Here is a 21,545-nt window from a genome sequence, read left to right on the forward strand (position 1 = left end):
AGACCGATAAATAAAACAATCACGTTTTGTTACAAATTTACTAAGAAAACATGAAATAAAGAAATCTTGCGAGCCACCACTTATAAAATAGTTATTTGTATGGAGAGATGCTGGCATTGATCATGTCCCATAAATTCGTGCAAAATTTGTGTTTTTATTTAACCACTTGCCACCCAGGCCAATTCTGACATTTCTCTCCTACATGTAAAAATCATCATTTTTTTGCTAGAAAATTACATAGAACCCCCTAACATTATATATGTTTTTTTAGCAAAGACCCTAGAGAATACAATGGCAGTTGTTGCAACTTTTTATCTCGCACGGTATTTGCGCAGAAATTTTTCAAACGCTTTTTTTTGGGAAAAGAAAAAGTTTTGTGCTTTAAAAAAAAAAAAAAAAAAAAACAGTAAAGTTAGCCCAATGTTTTTTGCATATTGTGAAAGATGAAGTTACGCCAAGTAAATACACACACAATACAAAACATGTCACGCTTCAAAATTGCACACACTCGTGGGATGGCGCCAAAGTTCGGTAATTAAAAATCCCCATAGGCGACACTTGAAATTTGTTTACTGGTTACTTGTTTTGAGTTACAGAGGAGGTCTAGGGACAAAATTATTGCTCTCGTTCACGTCGATACCACACATGTATGGTTTGTACACACCGTTTTCATATGTGGGCGTATGCGTTCGCTTCTGGGGACAGGGGCACTTTAAAAAAAATTTTTTTTTATTGGTAATTATACTTTCTTTTTTTATTTTGACACTTTTTTGAAAAAAAAAATTTTTTTGATCACTTTTATTCCTATTACAAGAAATGTAAACATCCCTTGTAATAGGAATATGACATGACAGGTCCTCCTTTATAGTGAGATATGGGGTCGCCTCCCGTAAGAATGATCAAGCGGCGGAACAGCCGCTATGATCATTCTTATGGTGTAGGGAATTGCCGGCTGAAAACAGAAATATCTGAATGATGTCTGTAGCTACAGGCATCATTCAGATATCCCCGCTCAAAGTCCAGCACGTCATATGACGGCGGGCGGGTGTGAGGCGGTTAAAGACAGCGCAGCGTTTTTTAAACCTATACTAAAAAAACTTAAAAGGTCCACACATATTCATAAATTAGGAATTTAAAAAGAGCTATATCCATATATGTCCTTAACCACTTCCGGACAGCTGCACGCCGATGTACGTCCAAACTTTGAAGGGGGATATCGTTGTTATGGCAGCAGCTAGCTGCCATAACCCCGATATCCCCTTTTTCGTGCGGCGGTCCGCTTTCTGCCAAGAGTGGTCCCTGCGGCGGCATTATAGTGTAAATATGAGATCTGAGGTCTTTTTGACCCCAGATCTCATATTTAAGAGGTCCTGTCATGCTTTTTTCTATTACAAGGGATGTTTACATTCCTTGTAATAGGAATAAAAGTGACACATTTTTTTTTTTTTAAACAGTGTAAAAATAAATAAAATAAATAATAAAAATACATTTTTTTTTTTTTTTTTTTTAAAAACCCCCCGTCCCGACGAACTCGCGCGCAGAAGCGAACACATAGCGAGTAGCGCCCGCATATGAAAACAGTGGTCAAACTACACATGTGAGGTATCGCCACGACCGGCAGAGCGAGAGCAATAATTCTAGCCCTAGACCTCCTCTGTAACACAAAACATGCAACCTGTAGAATTTTTTAAACATCGCCTATGGAGATTTTTGAGGGTAAAAGTTTGACGCCATTCCACGAGCGGGCGCAATTTTGAAGTATGACATGTTGGGTATCAATTTACTTGGCGTAACATTATATTTCACAATATAAAAAAAAATTGTCTTATTTTTTTATTCAAAAAAGTGAATTTTTTCCTAAAAAAACTGCGCTTATAAGACCGCTGCGCAAATACGGTGCAAAAAAAAGTATTTCAAGGACTGCCATTTTATTCTCTAGGGTGTTGGATAAAAAATATATATAATGTTTGGGGGTTCTAAGTAATTTTCTAGCAAAAAAAAACTGTTTTTAAACATGTAAACACCTAAAATCCAAAACGAGGCTAGTCCTTAAGTGGTTAAAATGGGTCAACGCATTTCATGAGTTTTTCCTGCTTTTTCAGGACTGACCAGGAGATTATAACTTATAATGGGTTGTACAGAATAGTAGAATGATCTACCTATAAAAGAATCTGTTGAGAAATGTAATTTATCCAGAAACTTCAAAAATCATCGCAGTGGTGCTTAAAACTGTGCCTGCCAGCCCATTGGAGAAACATTGAGACACAAATCGTAGTGTGTAAGGAAGATTCCTCAGAGCACTCGCACAGAGCCACTAGGCCGTCTCACTATCAGTTGATGGCATTCAAACATCATGACAGGAAGACACTGCCTGTGAGGAAGAATTCTCTTGAATGGCAGCAGCCTTTTTGAGCATTTTTTACAGGGTCATTTTATACAAGATGTGCTTTTTTTTATTTGCATACAAATATGATTTTCTTTTGGTCAGATTCCAGTAAATTTCTGACTTTGTGGTTTGCCATTGTATAAAGCAAAACAGCAGTGTGTGCCACACTGAGATGAGAGTATATATCATATTGACATCTATCCTCAGAGATAATTACACACAGCAATTAGCTGCCTGGAAGTCAAATGACCCTTGCTTACATGTATGTCTAAGGGCCTGTAAACAACTCATGTGTAAAATGAAAGCGAACAGCACCTCTGCACATAGAACTGTAAATGTCACATTGCACAGCTGTTCCTGGTTTATTAGGAGAACATGATCTAACCAACTGACATTTATCTTGTATAGTACAACAGAACCCTAAAATATTATGACAAGTTCGCAGAGATGGCTGTTTGAGCGTTTCCGTAGATTTTTTTTTTTCTGTAAGAATTTGCATGCATCCTATTATACTTCCTAATGTAGCAGTTCAGTTATTTACATTCAAATATCACCAGTGCTGACACTTGGAGATAAAGGGGATTTATTAAACTGAAGAGTGCAAAATCTGGTGCAGCTGTGCAATCAACTTCTAAAGCCTAGTACATACTACTGCCCTGTACACACGGTCGGATTTTCCGATGGAAAATGTGTGATAGGACCTTGTTGTCGGAAATTCTGACCATGTGTAGGCTCCATCACACATTTTCCATAGGTATTTCAGACACACAAAGTTTGAGCACTTGCTATAAAATTTTCCGACAACAAAATCCGTTGTCGGAAATTCCGATCGTGTGTACACAAATCCGACGCACAAAGTGCCACGCATGCTCAGAATAAATTAAAAGACGAAAGCTATTGGCTACTGCCCCGTTTATAGTCCCGACGTACGTGTTTTACGTCACCGCGTTCAGAACGATCGGATTTTCCGACAACTTTGTGTGACCGTGTGTATGCAAGACAAGTTTGAGCCAACATCCGTCGGAAAAAATCCATGGATTTTGTTGTCGGAATGTCCGATCAATGTCCGACCGTGTGTACAGGGCATACTAGTCTTTTTTTTCTTTCAACCCGATGGGTTGAACAACAAAAAAAAAACTGACAACTCAGAAGGAGTCGCTGTACTAACCATTCATTTCAGTTATGTATCAGTTTTTAACCACTTCAGCCCCGGAAGATTTAGCTGCTCAATGACCAGGCAATTTTTTGCGATACGGCACTGCGTCGATTTAACTGACAATTGCGCGGTAGTGCGACACTGTACCCAAACAAAATTGATGTCCTTTTTTTTCCCACAAATAGAGCTTTCTTTTGGTAGTATTTGATCATCTCTGCGGCTTTTATTCTTTGCGCTATAAACAAAAAAAGAGTGACAATTTTGAAAAAAACACAATATTTTGTTCTTTTTGCTGTAATAAATAGCCCCATTTAAAAAAAAAAAAAAAAAAAAGGGGGCATTTTTTCCCTCAGTTTAGGCCGAGATGTATTCTTCTACATATTTTTGGTAATAAAAATCACAAAAAGCCTATATTGATTAGTTTGCGCAAAAGTTATAGCATCTACAAAATAGAGGATAGATTTATGGCATTTTTATTTATTTTATTTTTTTTACTATTAATGGCGGCAATCTGCGGTTTTTATTGAGACTGCGACATTATGGCGGACACATCAGACACTTTTGACACGTTTTTGGGTCGATTCACAATTGTACAGCGATCAGTGCTATAAATATGCACTGATTACTGTATAAATGTCACTGGCAGTGAAGGGGTTAACACTAGGGGGGAGATCAAGGGGTTAAATGTGTTCCCTGACTGTGTATTCTAACTGTGGGGGATGGGACTGACTATAGGAGATGAGGGATCGTGGTTCCCAGCTCGTAGGAACTCACGATCTCTCTCTCCTAACAGAACTGGGTGTTTTCACATACATCCCTGTTCTGCCTCTTGTGCCCGCGATAGCATCGGCACCCCCACTGTGCAGCGGGCGACGTATAGCTACGACGGTTCGCGGGATTGTGCCGACCTGCCTCAGTATAATGACGGCGGCTGGTCAGCAAGTGGTTAAACTTGTTTTGCTGTTTTAAGTATTACAGTCCCTTTAGAAAGTAAAAAATCAAAATGTAGGTAAGTTTCATATTATTATTTATTTGGGCCTGGTTCACACTAGAATCGCATGACAATGGAAATCACATTGTTGTCAATGGTGCCCGTTCACATCAATGCGGCACAGCACGGCATAATTTTGGAATAGTCCTGTACTACTTTGGTGTGATTCCAACACAATTTTGGCTCCATGGACTTTAAAAGAAAAGCACAAAAAAAAAAGCATCCACGTGTGATTTGACAGATTTTTGATGCAATCTTGGTGCTTTTTTGATTCCATCTACTCTCCTCCTCCCTGGCACATCCCTCCTTTAACAAAACTAATGATAAGCATAGGTACTCACCTTTTTATTTACGTGTGTGTGTGTGTGTGTGTGTGTGTGTAATTGAAGACCTTTTCCTCATGTGCACAAACCCAAAACTGTCCCCTTTCTTCCCTATTTGCAATGACTGGATAGACCCAGTATCTATGCTTCCTCTTCCTCTGCCCCTCTTCTTCTTCAGTCAACACAGTAGCTGTAAGGACTGCTGCCATGACCTACAACAGAGAGGGGCATGACCGCTTAACCTCCATACAACACAGACAAGAACAAGTGCAATGTTTCGGAGCCTCGCAGGACCCCTTCGTCAGGCCCATGATGACAAAAGGGTCCTGCGTGGCTCCGAAACGTTGCACTTGTTCTTTTGTGATGTGATTTTTCTGCAATAAAAGCATTGGATAACATTTGAAGGTCCATGGTGTGCTGGCAAATATGTGCATTGATCTGTAATGTGTCCAGTATCCAGCTGGTAGCCGCTTTAGCACCCGTTACTGACATGCCCTGTTCCAGGAAGGTGTGTGGAAGTATAGACAGTACATTACAGACAGACGAGGATGTCACAGCAGATATGCTTATCAGTGGCCAAAATCAAAAAAACGCAGAAGCATGAAAATCACATCAAAAATGCATAAAAACAAGTCACACTGAAAATCGTATCGAATTGCAGACCCAGTAATGTAAACCTAGCCTTAAGCAGGCCATACATGGTCGAATTTTGAACGAATTTTCTTTTCAAAATCAGAAAGTTTGGGGGTTTTTTTTGTGATCTGATGGCGCCACCATTGATTTTTGAAATTCGGCCGACCAAGCCTTCAATTTCACCTCATGTTGCTACAGAAAAGAATTTTCTTGGCCGGGAATCTTATTTTCTCTCCGTAAATTTTTTCTTATTACATTTCTCGCACGATTCTCCCATCATTGATTAGAAAATCGTTCGTTTTTCTAAAAATTTCCAACGTGTCCGATTCATCAAATTTGATTACCGCACGAAAATCGGCCGTTGTTGCGAATGGTGCGAAATTCATACGAAAATTCTTTCATGCGATTTTCGAAATAAAATTCTTACGAAATTCGAACCGTATATGGCCGGCATTAGTCTCTCATTAACCTATTGGTAAAATATACAGCAACATATTTTTTGCACAGAGTCTCATGACAAAGGAAATGGTGCCCATTCTTATCAATGCGACTCAGCACAGTACGACTTTGGAACAGGTTCCTGCTCTACTTTGATGTGATTTACAGTGTAATTTGGCCGCATAGAATATGCAAAGTTGCTCTACACAATTACACTGGAAATCTCTGCAAAATTGTATAGCAGCAGTAAACCGAGCCTGAAGGTAGAGAGAGGTTTGGGTGAGGCCTATATTTACAAGCCCAAAAACACCGACATTAGACATGGGCATTGGTTTTACATGATTTTGTCATCTTTAGGCCACTATATTAGCTGTTTAATTAGTTTCTGACCCTGGATGATACCTGAGCAAAGATTATGCTGGCCACCTAGGGAGGAGGGGAGAATGAAGGTAATGTCAGGGGAAACCACATGAAAGTGTTAAACATTATTTAGCAGGCTTTTACTTAGTAAGAAATAATATATCTGATGCTAGATGTGCTTTAAAATGACAGACAAGTCAGATCATACTATTAGGGAGTCGATCACTGTATTCAAGTTCTGACTTTATTATGACACAACCAAATTAGTACAATTTTTTTTTATGAATAAAGGACGATAACTGTAATTTTTTTTGTGAATGTAAAGCATTATATCCTTTGTGATTTCAGATTTATTATCCAAGTATATTTCAGATTTATGATCAGGGTATATTTCAGATTTTCTATTGCTCATTGTGACTTGAACAAAGCACAATGATAATGTACAAAAGGCAGTATCCCATAATAACCAAGTAGATTTCATTTTCTTGTAGTAATATTTGTTTTACTTGTTCGCCATGGGTCTCAGCACTTTTTTGTTTATTGCTGTAGCCTTATCATAATTATATATAGATTTTCTTGGCTGTTTTTTTTCCCTGGATTTATATTTAAATGTCAATTATTTTGTTTGCTTACATCCTGGTAGAAATACAAAATGGAGCATTTGAATAGCAAATTTCCATGTTAAAGGTATGGAATTGTATACTTCTAACAGGAGGATCAGCAAGATATGTTACTATTAATTAATTGAAATGACCTAATAATAAAATATGGGAGCAGTTGATAGTACACCCCTTTTGTGTTGTCAGTGCTGAACATGTAAAGTCTCCCTAGTGGTGGTGTTCTCTGTCTGTAGCTGTGTATGTGCATATGACAGATGGAGCTGAATAGGCCTCCTAGGACTGAAGGCTGTTTAAACATGATCTGGAGCATACTGGGTACTGATAGTGTCAGAGAACTGTATTATCTTGTTCATCTGCCTAATGTTAGCTAGGTAGGCAGTGCCAGGTGGTGGCATATTGCTGGGAAATGCTGCACAAATCATTGTCCTGGCATTATTTATAAGGTTCCAAAAATAGATTCTATTTGTTCAGAGTTTTCAGTATCATAAAGCGAAAAAAAAATGTTTTAAAAAATGCAATCGGTGCTATATTTAATAATAAAGGAATGCCAGGTGCTACGGGTGGGAGATGTGAGTAATTTTTACACATAATTTAGTATAATTCAAGCATGGAATGCCACTTATTTGGGAACCACATGATCTTGGATGTTACAGAAATATTTTACTCCTGCTACACGATGTACAAAGCAATGTAGAAAAATAATTACTAAAAATAAAGCTATAAAACACATGGACGACTGCTGTATGAGGTTTATTCAGATCATAGTGATAAGTCTGAGATTATTTTAAAATTGGCAATTTTAAAGCAAAACTGTGTTTTTATTAAAAATCTTCACCACTGTTTGTTTTGCTATATATTGACTACAAAAAAATAAAAATAAACTGACCATTTTTTTTTTTTTGTAGGAATTTTAGCGCTTTATCCATGCAGACGTTTAGTGGTAGAAACTGGTACAAGACACATAGGGGATTTACTAAAGACAAAAAGACTGCACTTTGAAAGTGCAGTTGCACTCTTTTTCCTTTGTAAATATGGTAAAGTGTCGCTTTGAAAAGGCATAACCAGTCAGGTGCAAGAATTTTTTTTTTTTTTTTTTTTTTTAATATTTTTTTTTCTTGCACGTGATTGAATGATGCAATCAGCTGAATGATGGCAATCAACTTGTAAAGTGAACAGTCTATTTATGTTTGGTAAGTCGACCCCATATAGTTGTAAAAGGGACACACATACAGGGATCGAAGAGGGGTATAAATGTGTTAACACACTTAAAGCACTGATTAAAGCATTATAAAACATTAGCAAACATACCTTGATCTGTGGAAGATGCCCATCTAAATATTAATAAAGAGGAATACCAGACTGTAGGCAAAACCTTTTCATAATAATTGGTCACGGATCATAACTATCTGTGCACCTATAGTGCATTTAAACCTCACTGACCATATTATCTTCATTTTTTTGGGACAACCCTGCTGCTACTAAGTAAGATTTTTTAATCTAAAGTTGGATATTGTCCTTTTTTAACCACATCTCGACAGTAGAGGATGAGGGCGCCACCACTTTACTAAAGAAAAGTAATAAATATTGCTTTTAAGTGAACTTGTATTTAATACATACTAGGCAAAGTAACCATTTTACTTTACTCTAGGAACTCTAAAAAGCATTTCTTACTTTCTTCACACCAACCTACGACCCCAATCACTCCATTTGAGGATAATGGACTATATAATATCTTAGCGACAGCAGGTGAAAAACATCTGGGGCTGTCATTGAAGACTAGAAATCCTTAGTGACCAGTAAACCTAAAAAAACAAAAAAAAATTTGCGCTCAAGGAGTTTACAATCCAAGGGTCCCTATGTCACATGCATACATATACACTATATTGCCAAAAGTATTGGGACACATGCCTTTACACGCACATGAATTTTAATGGCGTCTTAGTCCATAGGGTTCAATATTGAGTTGTCCCACCATTTGCAGCTATAAAAGCTTTAATTCTTCTGGGAAGGCTGTCCACAAGATTTAGGAATGTGTCTATGGAAATGTTTGACCATTCTTCCAGAAGCGCATTTGGGAGGTCAGGCACCTATGTTGGATGACAAGGCCTGGCTCGCAGTCTCCACTCAAATTCAGCCCAAAGGTGTTAAGGTCAGGACTCTTTGCTGGCCAGTCAAGTTCCTCCACCCCAAACATGCTCATCTATGTCTTTTTGGACCTCGCAACCGCTCAAAGCATTGCGAGGTCCAAATCGCACTAATCTGCGGCTTTGAAATGCTGAATGAGGGCAGTTTCAAAGCTGCACTGGTGTGAACCAGGGCTATGTGTTTACGTTTTAGTTAGGGCCTTATAATCAACAATATATTTGCCTCAAAGTTTTATTGATGCCTTTGTTGTCACTAATGTTTGCTATTTGATGGTCAGCTGTAGAAAATTGTAGTGTATGTACTATTGTTGGAAAAAAGTTGTTTGTCATTCTAGCCCCACAAAATAAATAGTAGAATCAGATCTAAGTTTTGTACATAAGCAATATATGCGAATTAAAGGAGAAGGCCAGTCTGAGCTCGTTTGGCTGGGCTTCTTCTATGAGTCACAGGAGTGCAATTCGTTTTGCACTCCTATGACCCATTTTCAGCAGAGAGTCCGGAAGTCCGCTCCCTGCTGACGTCATAGGAATCAGTCCTGGCACCGTGTCATCATGACAAAGTCTGGATCCACCAGGTGCCTGGACTGATGCCTGTCTCAGCCTCTCAGCGAGCCGCTGAGATGGCTGCTCCCTGCCCCCTCCACAGCTCAGCGCTCCAGTGAGCATAGAGGATCAGAGAGAAGAGACGCTGACTGACAAGTCAGCAGCTCTCTTCTCGGAGAGCTGTGAGAACCGATCCATTGGCGATATTCAATGGCTCAGTTACATAGTTACATAGTTCTCAGTGCAGAGGCGCCAGGGGACAGATGCAACATCGGTCCCATGCTGCATTCACCTAGGTAAGTATGATAATAAATAAATAAAACCTACTTCTCTTTTAAGCAATGGATGTTTTTCTGAGTGATCATGTACAGAAGTGCTCAGTTCAGTCATTTTGAGAATACCAAGAATATCAGCAGTAATGTGTATGTCTTTAAAAAAAAAAGAAGATTTTGATATATCATTCTGTATGCATAAACCTGACTAAATATGCAACATTTCAGGTTACAGACTTGGATGATGAAGTGGGCTCTCCTGCTGAAGAATTTAAAGCTTTTGTGTCAGACTCTGGCATGAACAGAAGTCAGTCTGAATACTGCAATGTGGGCTCCAAGACCTATCTCACCAGTCATCCTGCCAAAAAGTTTGTGTTTGACTTCATGCGTGTCCTGGTCATTGAGAATCTGTGTCAGACTCCTGCCAGCAAGCAGACACCTCTCATAGACTTACTGTTAGAGGTATGACATCCTTGTGTGTCCATGAGCTAAGGGCTGTATATGTAATGTTTATTCATGTGTGGCTTCTTGTTCTTACCTTAGTACAGTGATTTTCAGTGCACTAGAATTTACTTCGGAATATCAACTTATATACTGTTTTTTTTGTTTGTTTTTTTTCCTTGCAGGTGATTACGTTTTCTTAGCAAAGTGAATTTTCACCACATTCGCTAAGCTAATTCAAAATTCCCTTGTAATATGAAAATTCCCTTGCAACATGAACAGCCTATTTGCCTTTAGTAAATCAACCCCATAGTGTCTGATTTTAAGGGAAACGTTAATTTTTTTTGTACATTTCTTAAACAACTTGCTAAGGTACAAGTTTAGAAACTGATCTTCATTTTAGATATAAACGTTGTGGTTGCAGAGCATTCTGTATTCTAAATTCATTTTTTTACAAGCCAGCCTAGCAGTAGCAGTTCGCTTGTTTGACTGTTTCTCTCTGAGTCAATAATCAGCTGTTTGTATTCTGAATAAAGCATAGGGGATTAGATTACGCTCACTTTACAACATGGAAGTAAAGAACTGTAGAAAACTGGCAGTCAGCAAACCCTAGAGCCATTTCTAACCTTAAAAAATCCCTTTAAGCAACTCTTTCAACTCTCAGTCCACCTTCGTTAGATCAGTGCTGGCCTTTTATTATGAAGTAGTTCTCTCTTAGCTTTCTACCCTTTTACCTTCCTTTTAATTTGACATTAATGTAAACTCTGTTCCACACTTCCAGCAAATGCGCTCTTTATATTTTGATTAGAGTAAGGGCCCTTTCACACGGGTGGACCAATCAGGGCCACCTGTCAGTTTTTCAGGTAGACCCAATCGGACCCTCCAGTCTCCTCTATGGAGCAGTGTCTGTCAACGGACATGTGTCTGTTGACACGCGCTGACATCCGATCCAATCGTGTTGGCTTAAACAGAGGAATGGGGAACGGATGGCAGTCGGATGTAAATGACCAGGCAGTCCATTTAAATTCAACCAGCTGTAGAGGAGAGTGGGCTGTGTCTGTGGCCGTTCTGCATAAGCAGAGCGGCCACAAACCAGCTCTCCGCTCGCGCAGTTGGAATCAGCAGACAGATTCCCCGCTGAGCAGACAGACACCAACGGAGACTGCCCCATCTGTAAGAGCCTTAGTCATTTTTATAACTTTACTGATGCTGAATTAAATATAATGTAGAGAAACTTAGTCTTTCCCACTGTCTCTTGCATCCTTGATCTGTAATTTGTTTCAATTGCCGTTGGCAGAGAATGATCATTTGAAATGCATTGTGATGTCCCATACTAGGCATTCCATGTTTATAGCTAAATAAATGTCCTTCTCCACTTGTGGCTGCAGTTTTTTTTTTCTCCAACAACTAATTATTATTTTTTTTAGTGGTTGACTTGGTCACTCAGGCTGAAAGGCTAATCACTAAGACTCGTTTCACACTGAGAAGTTTTTCAAGTGCTTTCGCGTTACAAAAAGCGCTTGAAAAGCTCACGAAAACTGCTTTCCATTAAAATTAATGGATGCTTTTACATTGGGGCAGTTCGCTGGCGGGGAGGTGAAAAAACTCCTGCAAGCAACATGTTTGGAGGGCTAAAAAAAGCGCCTCAAAAGCGTCCCTCTCCATTGAAGCAAATAGCAAGCACCTCAAATGCGTTCTTGCAGCAGATTTTTGGGTCTGCGTTTTATAGGCAGTTTTCAAGCACCTCCGTGTAAAAGGGGTCTTAAGAACTTCTTTTACCCCTTAAGCGCTCCATCGGTGAGGATGTCTCCCTCATATCTTATATAGATTACATTCTAGGCTATGGTATTCTTATCTTAAAATGTATAAAATACTCTTAGCTAGAGTCACCCCTCCCATCTCCCACATGGGTACACAAAATGATTGAAGCTCTCTGCTTGCAACAGCCTTGCTTTCTCTGTGCAAACGTTTTCCATTTATCAAGAGAAAGTAGACTGTACCCAAGGCTACATAGAAGCACAGATTTCATATATACAGTATAAAGCAGACAGATGAAAAGGTCCTTCATATTCTGTACTTTGACCAAAATTAAATTTTGGGAAAAAATACAAGAATAATGCTTTCTAAAACTTATCCTGTCATAATAAAGTTTCTATTCTGTTCCCTTTGGTAAAAGAAACAGATGTTTTGTATAAGAGAAGTATAAGTGTGCAGATTTTTTATAGTATGTCAAGACCAACCATGTGCTTTTATATATATCTCATATTGCAGCTTGGTAGTCTACCTATGAAAAATTAAACATTATTCTAATTTTTTTTTTAGAGTACAATGGGTCATATTAGGTAATTGGCAATCCTTACTGTAATTTATCTGAGGAGAACAAATAAAAGGAACCATCAGTCCAGTTCAGGACTAGCAGAACAGGGTGTACTATATGCGCTTCTTTAGAAATCAATAGACATATAAAACAAATAATTGAAGTGCCAGTTCTGATTTTTAGTTGCATTGCTTATTTACTGTAGCATCTGGAATGTGTGCAGAAAAAGATATGTACTAAAAAGTGTATAACAATAACACACAAACTTACTAAAGCTGAGTTAACACTACTGTTTTTCAGTCCTCCCCTGAAAGATCAACGAGAGCTCAGCAGAAGGAATTCCAGACCTACATATTGGACAGCGTGATGGACCACCTGTTAGCCGCTGATGTTCTCCTAGGTACATGTATAAAGATTTTAGTCTGCTTTCATACCTTTTTATACATTTTCATGCATTTGTTCATATTTAAAATAGTATTAAATTCAATAACAAAAATGAAAAAACTTGCAGCTCACAAATTCTTAAAGTGGAGGGCCACCCTAAAATAAAAAATTGCATGAAAAATCGTAAAATAATTAAAAAAAAAAAAAAAATTTGAAAAAAAAAATGTTTTAAACTTACCTGAACCCTTGTTGCTAGGCAGTCCAACTAATCTGCCTCTTCCTATTCCGCGGCGTGTCCAGCTCCTCAATGAGCGGCCCTGTTGCCTTCTGGGAACTGTGTGTGTTCCCAGAAAACCACGGGCCATTCACAGAGCGCCGCTCGCGCATGCACAGTAGGAAACTGGCAGTGAAGCCGCAAGGCTCCACTGCCTGTTTCCCTTACTTAGGATGGCGATGCTGGGACCCGAGAGCCGAGGGACGGGTCGGCCTCGGGCGGCCAACATCACGGGCACCCAGTACAGGTACTGTAAGTACTTATTTAAAGTCAGCAGCTACAGTGTTTGTAGCTGCTGACTTTTAAAAAAAAATTATCCTGGCCGGAATTCCGCTTTAAGTCTGTCGTAAGTCTGTTATTTTTCATTGTCCTTTAACAAACCAAGCTGTCAGACAAAATAGCACTTATAACGTCTTAAACTTTAACACTGATGGGGTTGCTTACAATGATCAGCATTTTATTCGTTTATGTAAAATCTTTATCCCTAAAGAAACATTTTTTTTTTCTGCAACTGCTTCTAAAGTGTGATTGGAGTTCAGCTTTATTTTGGTAGTCAAGGCCATCTAAGTCTGCTAGTCTAGAGCAGGGTATACACGCGCTGAAATTAGGCAGGTTCAGTAGGAACTGGCCAAATTTCGGTACGTGTGTACTGCTCTCTGTTCACCAGTGACAAAGCTGCTGTCCAAATGTGGCTGATTTACTACTTTATTCAGAATGCCGACACCCTAAGGCAGGAAGTGTGTTACTGGCAGGATTACCAAGTGAAATAAAGGAAAAAAAGCTGAAAAAAAAAAGAAAACTAATTACCACCACATCTAAGGATTTGTAAACTGCAATATTACATTATTGTTTTTGGTCTTAGTACCATTTTAAAGTGTATGTATAACAAAAACTTTTGTGTTAGTTTTGGATAGCGTAGGGATAAACTAGAGCTCTATTTTGTTTTTTGTTTTGTCTGTGTCCCCGCTGGGAAAAAGTATCCCCTCTGTGTCCTGGTAAACACTGTCATTGAGTTCAGAGAAAAAGACAGATGCACACTCTAATATACATGAAAACAGTATAAATGCCAAATTTGTGGGTGCTGACACCCCTAAACTCACTTTAGATCGTCACTTTAAGGATCTCGTATACAGTATCTTAGTATAATATATTTTGTACATTTTTATGTTGTAAAATGTTTATAAATTTAGATGATAAAATGTCTCTCTTACTGTACATGTACACTATTTGCTTGCTTGCTTTACGTTTATGCTTGTGTCTTTTTACAGGGGAGGATGCCTCTTTACCAGTGACTACTGGTGGTAATTATCAGGTGCTGGTGAACAATGTGTTTTATTTCACTCAGCGAGTGGTGGATAAGCTGTGGCAAGGAATGTTCAACAAAGACTCCAAAGTAGTGGTTGACTGTATCATCCAGCTCATCTCACAGGTGAGGGCAAGCCAATGATACTACGGTATATACTATTCATTTAACATGCAAACAGTTAGAAACTTTAAACCGTTTTTAAATACTTTGACAAATCAAATTAAATCTGTTTAAATAGGGACTTCAAGCAACACCTGAAGTCATTTGATGAGTTATTAGTACTGTCCAGTAACCATTGCAGCTGTGAGGAAGATAGAATGTTCAGTTAATCTACCATTTAGCCCTGGTTCACATTGGTACGATTTGACATGCAATTTGACATGTCAAATCAGCGGCAATTGCACCACCCTAATCGGTGCGACGCTGCATTTGCAGCGCCGCACCAATTTCAAAAAGTAGTTTCTGTACCACTTTTTGCGATTTCGGGCTGCGATTTACATTGACATCTGTGCAGAAACTGACATAGATGTCTCTGAAATCGCGGGCGAAATTGGGATTGACATTCGGGAGTGAAATCGTGCGAGTTCAGCTAAACTCGCACGGCTTCATTTCCGCAGCTTAGTGTGAACCTGGGCTTAATCTAAGACATATTTTCCCATTCTTCAGTACGTGTGTGGATGAGCTTGCAAGTGACCTAAGAGAGAGGGCCCTGCTGGAAAGGACCAAAAACATCTGCGTTTTTGCACCCTCATATTTTTAGGCTAGGGTGAGGATTCTGTCAGATATAGAATTAATGCTAGTAGACAGCCAGGAGCAGACAATGAAAGTTGGGGTGTAAAGGACAGCCCATCCTTTGGCACTGTTCAGGCAACATTTTTGTTTTGACTTCCAATTCCCATTTATGGCAAACTTGTTGCATGGATTACAGCTGCTGAGATGGGTCCATCTGTGGGTTGCAGGTATCTCAGGGTGCCTGTACATGTAGTACATTATATCAGAGCACTGTTGTTTTCTTGTTTAGGCTCCTGGTGCAGGAGATACAGAAAGTGATTGTCTTTCCCAAGTCCACAAAGGCACAGTGTGCAGTCTCACCTCCTGCACCAGGATTCTGTGTGCTAAAATGGCAAAATACTAAGATCCCAGCATTGGAAGATATTTCATTGTGTGGTAAGGGCACAAGTAGCGTGAAATCCTGGGGTGCTCTATCTAGGAAAAGTTGCTCAGAGCTTTCATGATTGCCATTCATCCCTGTCCCTTGGAATGTGATAGGTGATCTCAATGGCTAATAGAAGGATGCATATTGAAGTAAAAAGTCGGGCTGCATGTAGACAATGTAAGCCTTGGTCACAATTTCATCTATAGAGCCAGGCAGGGTCTTTGCAAAAGACTTGGGGAAATCCTGAGGAGGGCAATGATGCAGCACACTATTCTGAGGGATATGGTAAAAAAAACAAAAACAAAACAAGCCTACTCTGCTCTGGGTCAAATATGACACACAGAGCTCAGAACTAGGTAACATGAACAGTGCAAGAATAGGTAACTCAAGGGGCTCAGGAGTAAGTAATGCACTAGTTTCAGGGCTCAGGAGTGCATAACGCACAGGGTGAAGGTTTAGGAGCGCATAATGTGCCGGGCTCTGGGGATATGAGTGTAAAATACACAGAGCCCAGGAGTGTACAATACACAGGCTGAATAGTGGGTAACTTGCAGAGAGCCGGATTGAAGAAGGCGTAAAGCACAGAGCGTGAAGCATAGTAGTGTGTAATGCACAGCGTGGATCTCAGGAGTGTGTAATACACAAAGCGAAGAGCTCAAGAGGGCGTAACACACATAGCATGGGGCTCCGGAATAAGTAATTATCAGAGTGCAGGGGTCAGGATTAAGTAACACACAGAGCTGCCTAGGTATGTGAATTAGGGAAATTTTTTTTTTTTCCTTTAACATGAAATCTATTTAATTATGGTTGCAGTCAGAATGTGTTTTTTTTTTTTTTTTTTTTGGAGCAAGTTTTACTGATCAATTTATTGTTTTTCCTGCGCCTAAATTTTACCTAGCAACTTCTTAGATAAAATTCGGATGCAATGTTAGTCAAGTTTAATGTGACTCATTTGCAGTTTTCTGTTTTTGTTTTCTTTAGTCAAAGAGACGATCTCAAGGTTTGTCCCTCGAAACTATATATAACTGCCTAAATCGGACTGTATTATACCAGTTCTCAAGAGCACATAAAACTGTCCCTCAGCAAGTGGCTCTTCTGGATTCTCTGCGGGTTCTCACTGTGAATAGAAACCTTATTCTGGGTCCTGGGAATCACGAGCAGGATTTCATTGCCTGCTTAGCTCACTGTTTGATTAACCTCTACACAGGAAGGTAAGCTATTCTCTCCATGCTGTGCGCATTTATACATGATACCATCAGTCATGAGTCTCTACTATGACCTAGAACTTGAATAAATGAAATGAATATGTTGCCAAAGGATTTCTGTAGCTCATTACTACTGACATTTTTCTTGGTCCTGTATATCAGTTTTTTTAAATGGCTCAGACAAAACCGTTTGTGTTGTAAGCACAAAATAGACCAAATTGCTTCTTTTTATTTAACCAGCCAACCTAGACATTAAAATTATGCCTTTATGTATCGCTGCCATGCTGCTTCTAACAGAAGGCTCACTGCAGGATTACCAGCGATCACCAGTAATGACCCTATGAATCGATGGTTTTTAAGATGGTGGCTGTTGTGCCAAATCTTTGTAGATGGGGATGTGTCATAAGAAGCTATGTTGCTAAGCCAGCATTTTGTACATATGCCACACTGTACAGCCAGGCTGGTGACAAAATACAGTATTGGCTATACAGAAATGCAAATCCTTTTTCAGCTAAAACATGCTGTACATGAATTTTAACTTTGCATTTAAAATGGAACTTCACTTGAATGTAAACATTGTGCTCATCCTCCTCCCCTACTCCTCTTTCATTTTTTTTTTTCTTTTTCTGGGAGCAGGTACATTTTTCTGACAGGTACGTGCACCCACTAACCAATAATGGAAGCTCGACTTGTCCTTCTCCCTGTCCACGCAACCACCTGAGACATGTTACATCCCAGGAGGCTGCAGGACCAGTCTGAAAGCACAGCACAATCTCGTGCATCAAAAAATATAATAATAATGCGCCAACCAAAAAATTAAGAAGCAGCCAACACAACAATCAGACAAATTGCAAAATAATATAGTATAGCAAAGTGTGGCGCTAAGTGATTAATACTCTACGTGTACTTCATTAGGCAAAACCAAACAGAATGTCAGTCTGGAAGGCAGTATGCGAAATGAACCAAATTAATGAAACACACAAAAAAAATTAATATAAAGACTGTTGGTTGACCCTAACAGAAAAATATATTTTCTTTTTCTTTTTAATTATGTTTAGTGAATTGTGTACTAAAGTGACGAGCTGAAAAGCACAAAAAACACATAAAGTGTTTGTATACTGAACAATGAAAATAAAAAAGTGGAGAACGGTTACATATATATTACTTACTCATAAACCAATATTCCTAACAAAATAATATCTCACTATTAAATGTATGGGACAAAAAATAAGGATAACCAAATAGATAACTGAATACAATAATGGTGACAATGAAGTGATAGTGAATAGCTAAAAAAGTGTAAATTATCAACACTCAAAGTCTCAGTGAACCAATAGGTCTAGCTTAAGTTGTGTACTGCTAATAAAACCACAAGTCCAACATGGATATAAGACCACAGATGGGTCTATAGCTGGAATGACCGGCAACGACCAGGATGAATGGTATAGGATCCTTGAACCCAGGAAGGGCATTCACACGATCTGAGGTAAAACAAATGTGTAGATAGGATAGGCAAATACACCCTTACCGACAGTGGTGGACTCCCTAGCCAGCGGCTTGGGAGTCAAAACAGGCTTGCAGTACGGCTGGGAAGGTGGCCCGCTATCCACGGCAGCGAACCATAGAGGAGGGCTGCAACACTCACCAAACGAACTTCTCTGGTTTCATCAGTAATCGATGTCCATGGCATGGAAGGGGAACTGCTCACAAGGATCCAGCTTCATGTGTTGGAGATAAATCCTCAAATATAGCAGGTATTAAGAAAAAGAGGAACTCCCCATAGTGTGAATCGGCTAATTATGAGCTTTTATTAAAAACACGACAATAAAAACAAGCTCTGATTCCATTAAAGGGAGCCAAGTATAAAAAGCGCTTAAATCAAATAGTGGCAAGACAGGCAAAGCGACCCGACGCGTTTCGTCCTATGGGACTTCAACTGGGGTATACCCTTTTGCCTAATGAAGTACACGTAGAGTATTAATCACTTAGCGCCACACTTTGCTATACTACAATCTCGTGCATGCACAATGGCGGAACCGACTGTGAAACAGCAGGAAGTCACAACCAGCTCCTACAGTCAAGATGATGGCACTGGGGATCCAAAGACATCAAAGAACCAGCCTGGGCGAAGACAGCACTGGACTGGTGTGTGTCTGTTTAGTAAGAGTCAGCAGCGACAGAATTTGTCGCTGCTGACTTTTTTTTCTTTTTCAGGGCCAATTCACACTATGTGTGGTGACAGACATTTTACTGCATGGTAAAATGTCTGTTACCGCATGGACACACAGGAAACAATTGTCTCCTTTGTGTCCCATTCACACTGCAATGCAGCCTAGCGCTGCACAAAAATGCAGACTTGCATGGCGCTGCGGGACATTACATTGAATGAAGTGTACATTTTTGTACACTTCAAATAAAGCTACACTTCACTTTCTACACTTCAAATAAACAAAAGGGAGCAGTGCGATTAATCGTGCACCACACTACCCCTTAGCTTAGTCGGCAACACAGCATTGCAGTGTTAATTGGCCCTAAATGACCATAGTTCCTCTTTACCTTGTAGGCTGGAGTTCCATATTCATGTCCCCTGCAGATGATTTGATGTTTAATGTGAACATGGATTTGCTTCCCTCTAGTTTTATATCACCTACCTGTATTTGAACCTAAAATTTAGGAGTAAAACATTTGCTGACCTATGCTTCCTAACTGTCCGCCTGTTCTGGCCCTGTTGGATCCCTGAGCTGGAACAAACATACCGACGAGAACATTGGACCTTATTTTGAATGGTTTGGCCTACATATTGGTTCTATATCTGAGACTTGGAAAGTATGGAATGCAGAGGGTCAGAACCAGCATTTTCAGAAGAAAATCGGCAATGCCTCCCTACATATTTCTTTCAACACATGCTTGCTTTAAAGTGGTAGAATGGGGTGAATATCACTTTTGTGATATCTGTGCCCAATTCATGTGTGTCCACATTTTAACAGCAGACTGTTGGGGACCTGTCTTGGATTTATGGGCTGCCAAATGTAAACAGAGGTCCGGAAAAATTAAAAAGGACACAGTTCTTTTCCTTTTATTTTTCCAGACCTGGACGGATTTAAAGGTAAGCTGTTTACATCCACCTGTCCATAGACCTGATAGACCTATGTGGCACGTGGAGCTTCCCAACAGTAAACCTGAAAAACTGACAAGCAGACCTGATCCAAAAGCCTGTGTGAAAGGGGTTTTACGTGTTGCCTATAACATAGGAAATCTTTACTTTTTGAATTTAGGTACACTTCAAAGCCCAACAAGCTCCAGGCAAAAAAATATTCCCCTCAAGCAGTGGTGCTGTGCCCGCACTGCATGGGTCAACTGCTCGCTTTTTCAGGGGTGAGCGCAAAGTTCATACTAGCCTGATCCTCCAGAAAACGGCCCTCCCCCACGGTCCAGCGGTGGACTGTCAATGGAGCGTGTGGACATCAGGAACAGTACATTTTCAAGACCACTGGAGCGTGGGGGGAGCCGAACCAATCTTGTGCAAAGGAGGGAGACGGGTCAGGTAAGTATATCTCAGTTGTCCTTTCCCCTAAAATATTAAGGATTTATCCTATGGGCAACCGCTGGTTGGTAGTGCGGGAACCCAGTGATTGTAAAATGTGCCATGTCCTAATTATGGAGCATTAGTAACAATGACAAAGATCATGAACTTTATAGGCACAGGAAGGCAAAATAATATAAAAGATTACTAATCAATTTGATACATGATTAAAACACTAAACTCTGTGACAAAAGTGTTGACTAAAAAGCACCCTTAGTAGGACATACTAATTAAAAATTTCTGGCTTTCAATGACATAATGTATAATGTATCCTTCAGTTAATAGCTTGACATGTTTCACTGGGAACCGCTGCTTCGGGAGCTTCTTTGGGTGCTGAGTCACTTAAAATCATGAAAGATCAGATGTATCAGTGGCTAGAGACAAACACTGGCACAGCATATAGGGGCTATCCTCCCACAAATTGAGGCATAAAATCAAATTAAGTATCAGTGTAAGGCCTAGAATTCTAGGATAGATAGATATATAGATATATATCTATCTATCCTAGAATTCTAGGCCTTACACTGATACTTAATTTGATTTTATGCCTCAATTTGTGGGAGTATAGCCCCTATATGCTGTGCCAGTGTTTGTCTCTAGCCACTGATGCATCTGATCTTTCATGATTTTAAGTATATATATATATATATATATTTTTTTTTTTTCATTTGTAATGGACAAATATGTTTGCTAAATCGTATTTTGAAATCTGAATTTATATTTTTATTTTGTGGATATTGGTGGTGTTGCATATTTTTGCAGGCCCATGTTTTTATTATCTTGTAAACTATTAGTATTTCCTTTTTCTGAAGATAAGAGCACAGTAAGTAAGATGTTGCTGGTCTTTCATATGCAGTCCTGGATTATGCCAGAATGTGTAACCATAGCAATAAAATACACAGGTTACATTGTTTTCGAAGGGTCTGTGTTCTGAATTATAATGTGCTGAATGAAACTGTTCATGGCATGTCAGAGACCTTTGCTTCCCATGATTCAAAGAAGTACCGGCAGTG

General features: G+C 39.4%; 1 protein-coding gene across 4 annotated transcripts in view; it reads left to right on the top strand.

Annotated features, from left to right (window-relative positions):
* The window catches only part of WDFY3 (WD repeat and FYVE domain containing 3), a 370,646-nt gene that overhangs the window by 261,351 nt on the left and 87,750 nt on the right, over positions 1-21,545 (top strand). For all 4 annotated transcript variants that reach the window (XM_073600175.1, XM_073600184.1, XM_073600201.1 and 1 more), the window contains 4 exons: positions 10,095-10,328; positions 12,925-13,024; positions 14,551-14,711; positions 16,726-16,955. In XM_073600175.1, coding sequence (XP_073456276.1) covers positions 10,095-10,328; positions 12,925-13,024; positions 14,551-14,711; positions 16,726-16,955 — 725 coding nt within the window. The remainder of the gene's footprint in view (positions 1-10,094; positions 10,329-12,924; positions 13,025-14,550; positions 14,712-16,725; positions 16,956-21,545) is intronic.

Source organism: Aquarana catesbeiana, linkage group LG01, assembly GCF_042186555.1.
Source record: "Aquarana catesbeiana isolate 2022-GZ linkage group LG01, ASM4218655v1, whole genome shotgun sequence".
In the NCBI taxonomy this organism is placed as follows: Eukaryota; Metazoa; Chordata; class Amphibia; order Anura; family Ranidae; genus Aquarana; species Aquarana catesbeiana.